The sequence below is a fragment of the Micrasema longulum genome, unplaced genomic scaffold, assembly GCF_059751315.1.
Source record: "Micrasema longulum isolate JH-2025_06_02 unplaced genomic scaffold, ASM5975131v1 h1tg000657l, whole genome shotgun sequence".
In the NCBI taxonomy this organism is placed as follows: domain Eukaryota; kingdom Metazoa; phylum Arthropoda; class Insecta; order Trichoptera; family Brachycentridae; genus Micrasema; species Micrasema longulum.
The window spans coordinates 698,864-713,508 of record NW_028277853.1 but is presented as its reverse complement, the minus strand read 5'-3'; the positions used below and the strand labels follow the sequence as shown (position 1 = coordinate 713,508).

The window sequence follows — 14,645 nt, the reverse complement described above, 5'->3', positions numbered from 1 at the left end:
AGGTACCGAATATATCGAATAAATATACATGTGTTACAGCTTAATCGATATGACAGTTGTAGAAGACAGTATTAAGGTTCCGGTACCTCTATAAAAACAGGAATACGATGGTACAAATGAAATGTTTATAGGTGGGAATGTTACCAACCCCACGGCTGTCAGATACACTTGTCATTGGATACAGCCACACATAACATATTAGTATTTATAAAGATATGCGCGTCTACGAGCGAGCCGTGAATTTAAACGGGGTACATAAATTCAGATGTACCGATTCTGAAAGCTTCCGTGTAAAATGAATAAGTGAAGAAATCGGCTTTTCGGGAATATGCGATAGCCGATGTTAGCTCTTACTAATATCCTGAGTCTAGAATCAAAACCGATATCTTTCAGTTTTCTTTTTCAGGCAAATGCAATATTTCAGGAAATGATGGAAAAATATCTTAATCTAAAATAACGCGAAACCAATTTGGTGTTTCACAATTTCAAATATATAAGTATACGATTATTTTGTTCAATATGGAAAAATGAAAGTTTTGGATAGCTCTCCAGTATTTTCTTCACCAAGAATCCTATAAGGTTAGTAAGATCACAATATAGAAGGTATTTCTACTATGACATCATCAGACATGGAATCCCCAGTGTGCCATATATAAAACAAGAATAAAAAAATATTATGAACAACTTTATACATCACCTAAAGTATAAAACCGGTTTTTATTATGTATCTCGCTGCCTCCATCTACCATGGAATCACTTCTCTACAATACCGCAGAGTGTGTGCGGACCAACTACTGCTTCACAAAATTATGACAGGAATACTTGACTGTGCAGAACTACTTAGTTTAGTAACAATACGTATGCCAGTTAGGATTTGTAGACGGTACCATCTGTTTCATGTACCAATAAGTAAAACAGCGTATGTTAAAAATCCTTTTTTTGTAGGACATTTTTAGTATAGAATACAACATTTAAAGATATAGACTAAACAAACATCACTCTGTCAGATTTAAAATTGACACTTAAAATGCATTATGTAACTTGATGGACACTACAATAATAAATTTGTACATCGCCCTTCCCCTCCTTATCCTCTATTCATGCATCCCTGCCCGAAGAAATGAAATATTTGAGGATTTTTATAGATTCTAGACGGACTTTATTCCAGAATACGACATATGTGACGAATACGATAGCAAGGAAGGTTTCTCTTATGGGAAGAATCAGAAGATACGTAAGTGCATATTCAGGCAGGATGATATGTAATTCAATTATAGTGCCTCATATAAATTATTGTACTAATATTTTGTTTTTGGCTACTGAAGAGGAAAAAATAAGCTTACTTTTCTGCAAAATAGTGCTATGAGAGTAATTTTGAGAAGGAATAGATACACGGATTAAATTGATGTTGAAACAAACAAAAATTATGACAGTTTGTCAACTGATATATTTTAATGTAATGTTTTTTGTTGAAAAAAAAAATTAATGGTTATTCCTCAAAAGAGTTGACTAATAAAGCCTTTCTAATCAATGTGAACGCGGATATAAAACTAGAAATAAAAATAAAGTAAGGCTGCCATTTCGTAAGAAGACAAAGACACAGAACTCGTTGATGCACCGAGCTGTACAGTTATATTATAAGGAAATACCATTAGAAATGAGAGAACAAAAAAATATTTCATTTCAATGTAAGTTAAAAAAACATATGTGTAGCAGATAAGTTAGTTCTTAAAAAGTAATAGTATTCGGATTATCAAAATAATTATTTTTTGGGGGTTTTCAAAATGATTTTTTGAACGAAAATCATTGCATCAAATGACGTTTCTTTGTTTGCAATAAGTAAGTACTTTAATTAAGTAATTTAGCATCGAATTTACCCTTGTGTATCTGTTTTTTTTTCTCGGGATTATTCTTAGAGCGTTTTTTGTAATGCAGTGAATTTGTTTAAAATGTTTTGATCTCTGCAATATTTTTCGTGATCGTTTTCAAGTGTACATATATTATTAGGAAATGTTAATAATGAGTTTATATCTTAATGATAGTTAGACAAAAGTTAATCTAAGAACATTAATATATTATGTTTGTACTATTTTAAGACTAAATAAAAATATATGAAAAAATCTTGCCCCATACACCAACTGTCATCAAAAAAATAAATGAACATCTTCTTTCATTATTTAAAAATGATTGGTGTTATAATTTTTACAATACATGATTGTGTTCACAGTCTGTTGGCCAATCCAACCAGCCAATGACAGGTCATAAGCCCTGTAAATGCCTAGACTTTTATACATATTCTCTTCTATGAAATGTTCTCCATCTCTGTTGTAATATATTAATATTGAATTTAATTTATTTACTTATAGGTTATATATTTCACATTAATTGAGACATAAGTCCCAACTCCATGGGATTAAAAGTCCTGTATTGAGTTGAGACGAGCAATTAGTTGACACAGACATATGAGTATATCATCACAAATATTATGTAGGATCAGAAACATAACAATAATAATAATAAAAAAAAACAAGATATAAAGCACATCAATATGGTAAACAGTAAACTCAAACATTCGGAATGTAATTTTTCTAACAAAAAGCGTTTAATAGGGCTGTATCTAGTATACAAAATATAGATGGTGGGAAACAAAATAAAAAAGGTTTAAATAAAGTGTAACAAGAGAATTAAATATTAAATGCGTGGCGCTTGTTTGAGGAAAAGGGAGCGATATTGTTTACGACCGTTAGCAAAATAATGACTTTTAGGGGAAGCGAGATATTAAAAGTATAAAAGATTTCCTCGCGGCAAGTAAAATATTCAGCGAAATGCATTTTTATGGCACTTTTAGCGTCACATGTAAATTTCAAACGAAATCTGATACATTACGTAATCCTTCTCTAACTCTAAGCGATCTTTAATGTATTAAAAAATAACGAATAGAGAAATATCACATACTAAGAATACCGATCAAAATGTATGAAAAGGATTTAGAATAATTAATTGTATTTTCAAAATCAATATGGATATTGTGGAAAAATGTTTCCACACATAAATTTAAAAGAGAACTTTGAAATAAATACGTCTCTAGAAAAACGCAACATGTTTGCCCTTGAAAGCTGTGACGTCAAGATTCGTGACAATGTTCTAAGCAAATTTGTATGGCCAGGAACAAAAAACATGAATAGTGACGTATTAGGGGCGTGGCCAATGGAATAACTATTTTTGCGGGGATTTAAATTACAAATTTAAACATATTATTTATGCTACTAATACTATGTGAATTTTTTTTACTGGACAGTATTTTACACACCTTTATTACTTTAAAAATGTTTGATAAAAAAACATATTTTTCCCTATTGTCATTTATACTGGTAAACAAAAATATATAAACTTTTGACAAAAAAGATATTGAAATCACGTTATTTGGGATATCAACAGCAATATCGCGAATATACACGAATCCATGAATCCATGCAGCATTGTACATATTTTAGGTTTACCAAATTTTTGTAGACATACACTGGATTAAACTCAATGTCGAGTTTATTTAGATTCGTATTTATAACGTTTTATTTTTTTTAAATATACTCAATTATAAACTTGATACCGAACAAAAAGTAAAAAAAACAACACAATATAAAAAAAAATACAAAGTAAAATACACAAATTAAAATAAAATACAAAGCTCACAGAAAATTACTTTCGTGTCCATCAAACTCCCAGACGTCAATATTTGTTTGCTAGTCTTATTTTACAATTTCATATGTACATTGGCAGGCTTATTGCCAAATGGCAATATTTTCCAACAAACCAAACGAAAGGTGTTATTTGTTTTCTATTGACTACTACTACTACTACTACCATCACGCCATTTCCCCGTAGGGGTAGGCAGAGAGAATGGACCGCCACACACGTCTATCCTGGCATACACTCCTAGCCTCTTCCACATTCATACATCTTGTCATACATGCCCTTCTGTTCTGTCTGCTTTTGACATGACCAGACTTAAGATTTTGGTTTATCTGATCATGCCACGTCTTCCTTGGTCGTCCTCGTCTAACGTTGCCGTTCTATTGACCACATCAGATATCCAAGTAATATGATTTCACCTTATATTATATTTCAAACACTCGTTTGAAAATTCCCTAATAAGGCGAAACAATTGTCACGAAGTTTTTATTTTTATATGTTTATTTTTGTAAAAATAAAATAAAGTGTTCAGTAGACTCAAATCAGTGTTTGATTTCTTATTATAAGTTGGATTGATATTTATTATATTATTGTTAATTTATTTAATTTTTATTTAGCGGCTTCTTTCAGGTAAAAGTTCTGCAAAAAGAAATAGAGTGGAGATTGGTATACTGGTTATAGCGTTTACCTGGCATTAAATAAATAAAAAAATCAATTTAAAAAATCAACAATAATTATAATACAATAAATATGAATCCACCCTGTGTTATTTCATCACGCCCTGTAGATTTTCACCACGGGGTGAAATTGTAAGTAGGTTTATCACATGAAATTACGCAGTGGGTCCGTAGTTTGCACGCGTACAGCAGTCCAGTCTCCGTGGATGTACTTAAGAGATATTCGATGAGCAGGCAAAGAAAACGAGGAAGAAAAATGTAACTCACCGCGTTGCTGTGTGTCTGGTCAGTTTTGAGTTCCCTGTGGTTGGAGAACTGGACGTATACCGCTCTCCCACGCAGCTGGGCCATACAGCCGCTGAAGTAAGCCACCATAGCCACTGCGGAAGCTTCCTCAGCCATTTCCAGGAAGGCCTGCAACAAAGAGAGATCACATTAACAAAACGACGAATTTCCGCCGTAAAGAAGCAAAGAAGCAGTAAACCGCCAAGTGCTGATCTAAATATTTGTCAATTGTAATAGATAATGAAAACCTGGATTCAAAACTTACATTTCAACAAAACGCTAAGATGGTAAGAAAAAAGTTTGCAAAAAATAATGAAATTTTGGGAAGAATTAGATTTGTTTAAATGGATTCATACTTCATCATTATTTTAGGCGGGGATGCTGGTTTACTACACCCTCGAATCTTGTCGTCAAATTTTTCTTGGGAAACATTTCTATAAACTGAATTCTGGAAATATATTTAATCCAAATATACTAAAAGAGATCAGCTTGTATGTTCTCAATAATTATACTAGAGCAAGATCTCATACGTGGTTTTACACGCCCAGAATCCGTACAAATGCAAGCCGGAAATCACTCATTAATAGGGTAATTCGATTGCTGAATACGGCTTTTGCGGATAACATGGATCTATTTTTCTGTACATATGGGCAGTTTAGCAGCTATCTGCTTTCTATTCATTAATTAATTATTAATTAATCATAAATTAATTTCAAACGTATGTTTACAGTCTGCATTACTTGATTGCAGACTACAATTGTAAATAAATAAATAAAAACAAAATTATTCACAAAACAATTATTCAATCAAACATTAAAAATTGAAGCTGCATCTTATGTTTATCAAACCGTATTCCGAACGCAATTATTGCGCGATATATCGGGTTTTTACATACTAAATACGCGTTATTGCGCGCTGTAAATGCATTCGGAATACCAGCCAGGGATACGCAAGGATAGAGTTGATGTTAAATTAATTAAAAATGCCAACATGTAGACATATATTATTTTACAATACTGTGATATTTGTGTATAAAATTATTAACTCTAAAAAAACACAGAATTCTGTAAAAAAATTAACTGACACTGTCCCTTGACTGGCGCCTGGAGCGTAAGAATGATCACATTACCTTCGTGTAACAAGTTTGGCGTACCAACGAAGATGATTATATAAGTATTTATTAGGCCAAATAATATTTTATAATTAAGAACTAACAAAAGTGCGCATTTAGCCATATTACAATATAATTTAAAGTATGCAATTCTAGAAAATATTAAAATGCGATAGTAAATATATTTGATATTTCATTTAAGTACGAAAAACGTAGCTATCTTACCGAGAACACCCAACCTGAAAGCCGCATAGCTCTACATTTTGGGAAATTCCAGAGAAAATGTATTTATTGAGAAGAGGACTTCTGTATATTTTGTAGAACAGAGAATGTGGAAAGGAATTTGTGAATTTTTTGAAAATGGTCTTAGGTCAAATGTTACTTTGTGAAGAAAAACGAGAATTCCCTAAAACATTCCTAAGTATGAAACCTAAATTGTGTTTAATTTGAGAAATAATATCTTAAATTATTTAACAAATATCAAATATACAAAAGAGGCTTTTTATTCAACAGGTTTGAAAAACATTGTTAGCAGCTTTAAATATGCTGTAGGTGTTAATGTATAAACATAATTTAAAATAAACAAACACACCATCGCGCCGTTTTCCCGTAGAAGTAGGGAAAGAGCATAAAACGTCACATCACTCAGCTTGCATAGAGACCTCGCCTCCTCTACATTTATTCATCTTCTCGTGCAATCACATCGATTATTCCGACCTGTGTCATGTGCATCTTTAAGCCTTTATTAGATTTGGTATTCATGTATTTCAGAACTGGTGGTTTCATGATTTTAAACAGAAAAAATAATGACTGATAGACGTATCTTATTTAACGAATCTCATATTTTTTATGTTTTAAAAACCAGTTTTCGACAAAGACAGGCAGCGCTATTTTTTACAAATCATGTACTAATTTTTATAATCAATCGCTTATTCATAGACTCCATGAACTCGGAGATGAATTTAACTCTATTGATTGCTGTTCAATATTTCAATTTGAAGAAAGGTAATAAATAGTAGGATAATTTATTGTCTGATCAAGTTCTATTATTGTTTTTTGGTTTTATTTATATATTTGTTTCCATTTGTATTTGTAGTAATAGTACCGGCAGTATGAAATATAAATAGAGGTGAAATCGATCGGCTCGAGCGATGTCGCATTTTTCATGTTTTTTAAAAATAAATTCACTTCGGTCATATTACGGTTTTAATTTAAGCATTATTACCGATTGGAATCTACAGTGTGATGAATGCACAATGCAATACGAGTGGTCGATTGGACATATTGCATTGCATGACACCGAATAAATTCCAAAGCTCATTTAGCATAATATTTTGAGGTTTGCTGCAAACAAACTAGTGCTAGTAGGTTGCCGCGTTTGCTTACTATTATTGACATCCTGGGTTCGATTTCTGGCCGGGTAGATGTAAAATATTGGTTTTAAAGTCGGTTCGACACTGACTTATTTCAATATTCCTGGACTAGCACCTGATGCGTAAGACTGATCACTGATCACCTTACCTTTAATGTCAACGTAATATATATATAAAAATATATATACGTTGCAATCTTATGCACCACTAGATGTGAATAAAGAAATGATGATATTAGATGGCTGTTTACAATATGTATATAAATAAACGTAATTTCTAGACTGGCATTCATAGCGTGATACCCATCGTCCTTCTCTCACGGGAAACGAGTTGGGGAACGTTGCAACTAATTGCATTAATAACTAATTAATTACTAATTGTACTCGAAGTTACTATCACTGTGCGTAATGCAGAATAATTAGATCCTTAGAATGTAACAAATAAATTAACTTTTTATAATGCATAAAAACTTATGTAAAAAGTCAAAAATCACTTAGTTTCGTTCACGTTTGTAAGTTATTTATTCGAGGTATTAATTTTATTAACAATTATTGCGACATAAAGCCTGAATCCATTCCATGAGACTAAACTCCTGTGTTGGGAATAATAATACACTTAAACAACAAAGCACGAAAAATATTATACAAAAAAGAATATTATTAAAAAATAACATATAGCGCATCAATAAAAAAATTAAAAAAACCAAGATAAATGTTTGATTTACATGAAAATCCAGTACTAAACCCCTCCCCTGAAAATAGGTGTTATGAAAATGAATATGAAACACTGTCGGTGCGATAAATGAGAGGTGCCTCTGATCAAAAGTCGTGCGAGTTTTGGGTATAACATAATTCCACACAATTAAGAATAGTCCAGATGGAGCGTAGAATCATATTTGAATGCATCGGACTGTGTCCAATAATTCCCCCACTATGCCCTACTTTTGCCGCGCGCATTCGTGAGATCAGAGCGTATTGTTGCTTGATGGAAAAAAAAAATCATAACACAAATGTAAGGTAAAAAAAAAGTAATCTGTTAATTTCTCTAAAATTTTATTGTGCACGCGGAAACATTGATTAACAAAACAGAGCAGATAAGTAAAGGGTCATTTAATAAGAGTAATTGAATTAATGAACTTTAAACTTAAAATAAAAAACAAATTTTATTTTATATAAAACGGATATATTTATATCATGTTAAATAATATTTGATGTTTTGAAGATAATGTCGGTCAAATGTCCACCACAGAGTTGTTTAATCCGAGATCCAATTTTCATTAATTCTCTCATTAGATGAGCAAAGTAGGGTAAATAAATTTACTACCCTGGCAACACTAACGAAATTTCCATTTTGTTTCTTTGACAATCTGACAGATGGAAAAATAATTTAATTTTGAAGTAATACATTTGTTATATACACATGCATTTGCAAATTACACATGAAATGTGATCCCATCCTGTTTCTTTAAGATCCTAGTAATATTTCTACAGTTTAAAAGGACACAACACAGCATAGTTGAATTCAAATCAGGAGTTGCGTACTAAGGGACGTCTATAAAGAAACTAATGTGTCAAAACGTAAACCTAATAAATTATGAGTAGTTTAGTCGCCTTCTGTTTGATGTGCGTATGCGGTTTCTGGACTATTCTTAATTCTATGCATAATTCATACTCTAGGAAAATCTCGTACGAACATTTTGATGAGATCTAATGAAATGTATTATAGAACGATATTTAATATTGATTTGTTAACTTTATAAAAAAAAAAACATGTCAAATTATATAAAATAAGAAGATTCCAGAATTCGTTAAGCGCTTAAAAAGGTTTAAGCAACTTCGGGATCTTTAGTTAGACCAGTGTTGGAGTTACTAAAAATATTTATTTACGCACGTTTAAATCCAGGAAGGTTCCTTTAAGGATACCCCACTGTCCTCTACCCTGCCCACAAAGGGATAAGAGAAGTCTTAACCATTTTGATTATGGACATCTTCCCAAAAGGGTCAATTCGTGGTTCAAATTATATCATAATGGTAGGGATTGCTCATATATTCCGTATGGAAACTGTCTTACTAATCCACTGTGGAGATAAAATAATCCATTTAGACAGTAAGAAAAATATTGATTACGATAATTTATACAAATACCTCTTGATTGATTTATTTGATAAAATAATCGTTAGAATATGAGGTAAGCTAGTAAAACGAACAATTAATAATAATTAGAACCAGAATAGAAAATATTCAAAACAAATTAATAAAGTACACTTTTGAACGGGGAATATGAAAATTTAGGCATTAACAGGGCTTCTGACCTGTCATTGGATGGTTAAAGTGACCACTTTATACACTGTGTAAAATTCAACATTCTACTTATGTTATCTACCTGTCTACAAACATACGGACATACTCAAACCATTGTTTAACATAATCTAGTTTCAATAGATAACTAAATTAAACTTTTTTTTATTTTCCTTATTGGGAACATTGAATAAATACTGATTTATTCAAAATCAATATCACACACGTTAATAATATAATAAATTGACAGATTAAGTTCTCATAAAACGAATTTAGCACTTTTGAAGAACAATCGGTTTCACACGATTAAAAACTTTTGTTGTACTATAAAATTCTCTAAAAGTAACGTTTTAGTACTTTTTTCCAAATGTAAAAATTAAATGTAAGTATTTTTGCTTTTATTCGAGACGAAAGAGAGTAACTGCCATCTAGCGGCATGCATACAAAGCATTTATTCCATTTACTTTTTTATTTTTTTTATTTATAAAATTGTACATACATTTATTAGGGCCAGAGACACAGTTTATAGCGACACAATCTGCTTTCTTTCCACACTTTTATTTGCTTTTTATATATCTTGATATTTTTATGTTTTTTTACTGTGTATTTTTGTATTATTTAGTTTTATACTCACTGTTTTTTGGCATATTATTTATATTACTCACATTTCTTACTACAGTACAGAATGAGTTTCTAGAAACCATATCTCAAATATCCTTTCAATTATGTTTTTAAAATTTTTTTCAATTGATTCAACGATACTATTATTTTGTATATTTTTGATTATGTATGAATCTAATCTCCCCTTTTCTTCGAAAATTTTTATATTTATACTTTGTTTATTTGGATTGTTATTCTATTGCATCACATGTCATTATAATTTATTTAACTTATTGTTAATTATTACAGCTTGACACGGGCACAGCCTAAAAAGCTTTAAAAAGTTAATGAATATTATAACCAGTGTAATTTTGAATGAATAAATTAATACATAAATAAATAAATCAGGAACGACCTATGCCTGTTAACTTGGCTCGATTTGCCAGAAAATTCGTGTTGAGTCGGGGCACATAACATATTGTTGAAAGGTTGTTTGAAAAAGAATAATACAACATGAGATATTAATACATACCCGCATATAAACAAAAACGTTTAAAAAAAATAATCAGCGGTTTTAAACATAATGATTTCCAATAAAATAAAATAAACAACCAACTGCATTACACAAATCATAACTATTCCAACCCGATTATTTAAGTTGATTTCCTCTTTTTTCCAATATTGTATTGGTAACTTTATTTTTGTAGTTGGGCAGTGATACATGAAATATATCCTAATAGGGAAATATCACGTTCTACGAATAACGATAAAAGCATATAAATAGATATCGAATATTCAATTGTATTTTCAAAATCAATATGGATATTGTGGAGAACGGTTTTCATATATAACTTTAAAAAAGAAAATATGAAAAAATCTGTCACTATAAAAACGCAACATGTTAGGCATTGATAGTTGTGACATCAAAATTCTTGACGATGTTAAAAAAAAACTTAAGTGGTTTGGAATAAAGATGAAAATGAACATGAATCGTGACGTGGCCAATGCAATGACCGTTTTTGCAGAAATTAAAAAAATTCAAACTTAAAAATATTCATTATGCTACTAATAAGTAGTATTTTTTTTTACTGGACAGTAGTTTTATAGACCCTTATTACTTTAAAAATTAAAACGTGATATTTCCCTATTGTTGATGCATTGTCCCATTTTTTAGCTAAGGGCAAAAGCAGCTACATGCGCGATGGAGATGTCTAAATGAGAACCTAAAAGATATGGTTACAGTAATAAGTCATAAAGACTTATCGCGTGAGGTAATATCTTACATGGTAAAAAAAGTCAAGGTAATTGATTAAATAAAAAAAAAGACACAATATGCCTAACAATCTCAGGGTGGAAAGGAAGGTGTGTTGATGTCTGTCAATAGTTCGGCTTCTCTTGAGTAGGTTTCCCGTGGTTTCCTCTTCTTTAAGTAATGCGAAAAAGTTTCTTAACAAGGCCACAGCTGATTATTTTACTAGATCCTCACACGATCGTTAGAGTAATTAGAAGGAACGCACTTTTTAGTAAATGCCTTGAACATCATAAGCAACTCTCATATATGTATGCGAATAAGAGGCACGTTCATTGCTAGTGTTTTGTATTCTGTTAAAATAATATATTGAGCTATCCTTCGAGAATTTTGACAGTAAAATACGTTAAATATTTTGCTCAACCTAGGCGGTACATAGAAAGAAATCAACTTGAAAATTTCAGGGGTATCAAACAATGGTTTTATTATTTCTAGATCTATCTATATTATAAGATCGCTTGACGTTTCTACGTTCGAGCAATTCAGTTAATTTTAGAGTGCTGAGAATTTTGTTATAATTTATTAGATCTCTAGGGATAGCCATCTTAACATTAATGTATCTAAGAAATTTATTTTGAGTTCTCTCGAGAGACTCTGTAAGTAATTTGATACGACAATATTGGTGAAATCTAGTCTTATAGACTACTAAACAGAGATGTATACATATATTTTATTGTATTCATGTTATCAAAATATATTCCGGTTCATAGTACGAATCCCAATAGTTTGAGAGCTTTTCATATTTTAGTTACATGTTCTTTAAACTTTTATTTTAAATTGAATAAAACACCCAGTGGTGGTATTCTGGATCGTCTCTACCCCCCAAAGAGTGATTAATTTGAAGATTTTGTTTTTTTTATAAAGCATTTGATTAAACGTCAACTATAATCTTCCCTTACATGCATTTTATTTATTCAAAATAAGTGATATCAAAATGCCTGTTATAAATAATCTTTTTGGTATCCCTGATTTGGTCAAATGTTATTTTATATTTTAACAATGAAATGAAACTGCCTAGATTGAGATGTGCTGAAATGCCTGATGCGCGAGCAACTAAGAGAGTCATGACTGGACATCCAGGAGGTAAAAGAAGGATAAGAAGACCTAGACTGCGGTGGGAGGATGAAGTAAAAAAGGATGCAGCACAGCTTCTTCAAGTTGCAAATTGGAAAATGACTGCTGAGGACAGGCGGAGTTGGAGACAAAAGTTGAAGGAGGCCATGGCTCGATTTAGGCTGTAGCGCCATCAAAGAAGAAGAAGAACCTATTTTAATGTGCCTATTAGGCCAATAAGGCATCATATTTACTTGAGATAAATTAATATACCTAAGTCAAATTCGCAGATTAATTCTCTGTTCTCTGTTGAGAACAAACACACTGATGACCAAAAAAGTATGTATTTGCTAAAACTTTATCAAACTTCAAGAGCCAATTGAAGGCATTGGAGCAAATATAGCAACCTCTAAAAAAACTTTTTTTTTGGTCATGATGTCATTGTGTAGTTTTTCAACTTTATTTTTATAAAAATCATGAGTTGAGTTGCAAATATGGCTTAAAATCATACTTCCGATGGTTTGAAAATAGTGTTAAGCAAACAGCAATATCCATCAGCCATTTTATTCGACCAACGACAGGCTTGAGATTTAAATTTTTAAATTGGCCGTGCCATACAAATAATAAGAAAGTTTTATGAATTCATGTTTTTATTTAAGCTAATTTATGAGTATGTTAAAGTTTAAGTGAAAATAACATTTCTAACATAAAGACTCGCTTTGGCATTAGTGTAGCAGTTTTTGTTATTTTTCTCGAAAACACCAAAATGGGAGTTTGCTATCTTTGCTTCCAATGCCCTCAATTATTCTTAAATTATTTTGATTAATAGTTGAGTTTCTAGTAGTATAATTTGTTTTTTATATATAGATTCTCATTGGAAATTGTGTTTCTATATTTGGAAATCGTTTATATTCTCTGTATATATAAAAGCCCTTTGGGCGTTAATAAATAAATAAATAAAATTTAAACATTAAATTGTGAAGTGAAATGTGTTCAATTTAATTCATTTATTAGAAATAAGTGAACTGAACTTCTTTGCTAGCTGCCAATGAGTGTTTATAGCGTTAAATGTGGTTCTGATGTGAAGTGTAAATAAACGTGGAAATGGGTAACGACGGTCTTTACTAATGAATTAAAAAAGAGACCGGCAGCATAAACGTGCGAGTAAAGTCAGTTCAAACAACTTGTTAACCAGGGGTGTCCGGTGGCCGGTCTAAAATCAAGGTTCGGGCCATTGCAAATGCTAATAGGTTTGATAAAAAAATACACTTGAAATTTTGAATTTAAATACGTTATTGTAAGAGTTTTTTTCCCCTAGATTTCCTAGACACGTATTTTCAATTAATCTTTCAATTTTTGGACGAAATATTTTTCTAAATTGTTTTGGGTCTTGTGGTGTATTTAAAAAAAAAAGTATTATACAGTATCGTTATTTTACAATCACACGGCAGTGAATAAATTACACATAACATCTTATTTCAAAGGCAAATAAACAACGGATTAATATAAATATTAGGAAAAACAATGCTAGATAGATTTTTTTGTAGAGAAATAAATTTGGGATTAAAAGAAAAAGGGATTTTGTTTACTATTTATTGTACCCTAATTTTTTTCTTAACCTTTAAGAGCCTGAAAGCGAAAAAAATTCTCGATTTCCGGAGGGGCTATCAGCTAAAATGTTAAGATAAATCTAAGCTAAAATGCTATAAATAGGACATTTAAAAATATGTAGTTTTTATCATGGTAGTGTCAATAAAACTGTTTTTTATAGTATTTTGAGTTTTCAGCAAAATGGGTACGTTTAATAAATTATAAAATATACATCGCGCTGGTCTTGCTGTGACATGTTAAACAGCACTGATCTAAAGTCACGCAACGCGTTAGCGTGACGCGGAGTTGGATATGAGAACGTTAAATGTAAAGCATTCAATCCAGATTTTTATGGTTATGGCTAAAAATGTATTTATTTATGTATTTCACAGTTTTAAAATGTACAGAGTTTCTTTGTTTCAGGTCCCGACAAGCTAAGAAATTCCTGTGTTTAGGAAAGACCTTATTTAAATAAAGAAGGACCTTATTTAAGAAGGACCTTATTTAAAGAAATAAGCGACAAAATAGCAAGAAGCACACGTGCAAACTGACCAACATTTCGAAGATTATTATATGTAAAGCGATAAAGTGTTATGTCTGATGTTTGCACGGGGGAAAGCAAAAACAAATTTGCATTAAAATATTTTAATTATGTCCACA

General features: G+C 31.1%; 1 protein-coding gene across 13 annotated transcripts in view; it reads right to left on the bottom strand.

Annotated features, from left to right (window-relative positions):
* Positions 1-14,645, bottom strand: part of heph (polypyrimidine tract-binding protein 1 heph) — a 728,190-nt gene that overhangs the window by 87,364 nt on the left and 626,181 nt on the right. For all 13 annotated transcript variants that reach the window (XR_015822765.1, XR_015822764.1, XM_088229267.1 and 10 more), the window contains one exon: positions 4,635-4,781. Coding sequence is in view for 11 of the 13 variants with exons in the window: in XM_088229267.1 (XP_088085393.1) it covers positions 4,635-4,781 (147 nt within the window). In the remaining 2 variants the exon portion in view is untranslated. The remainder of the gene's footprint in view (positions 1-4,634; positions 4,782-14,645) is intronic.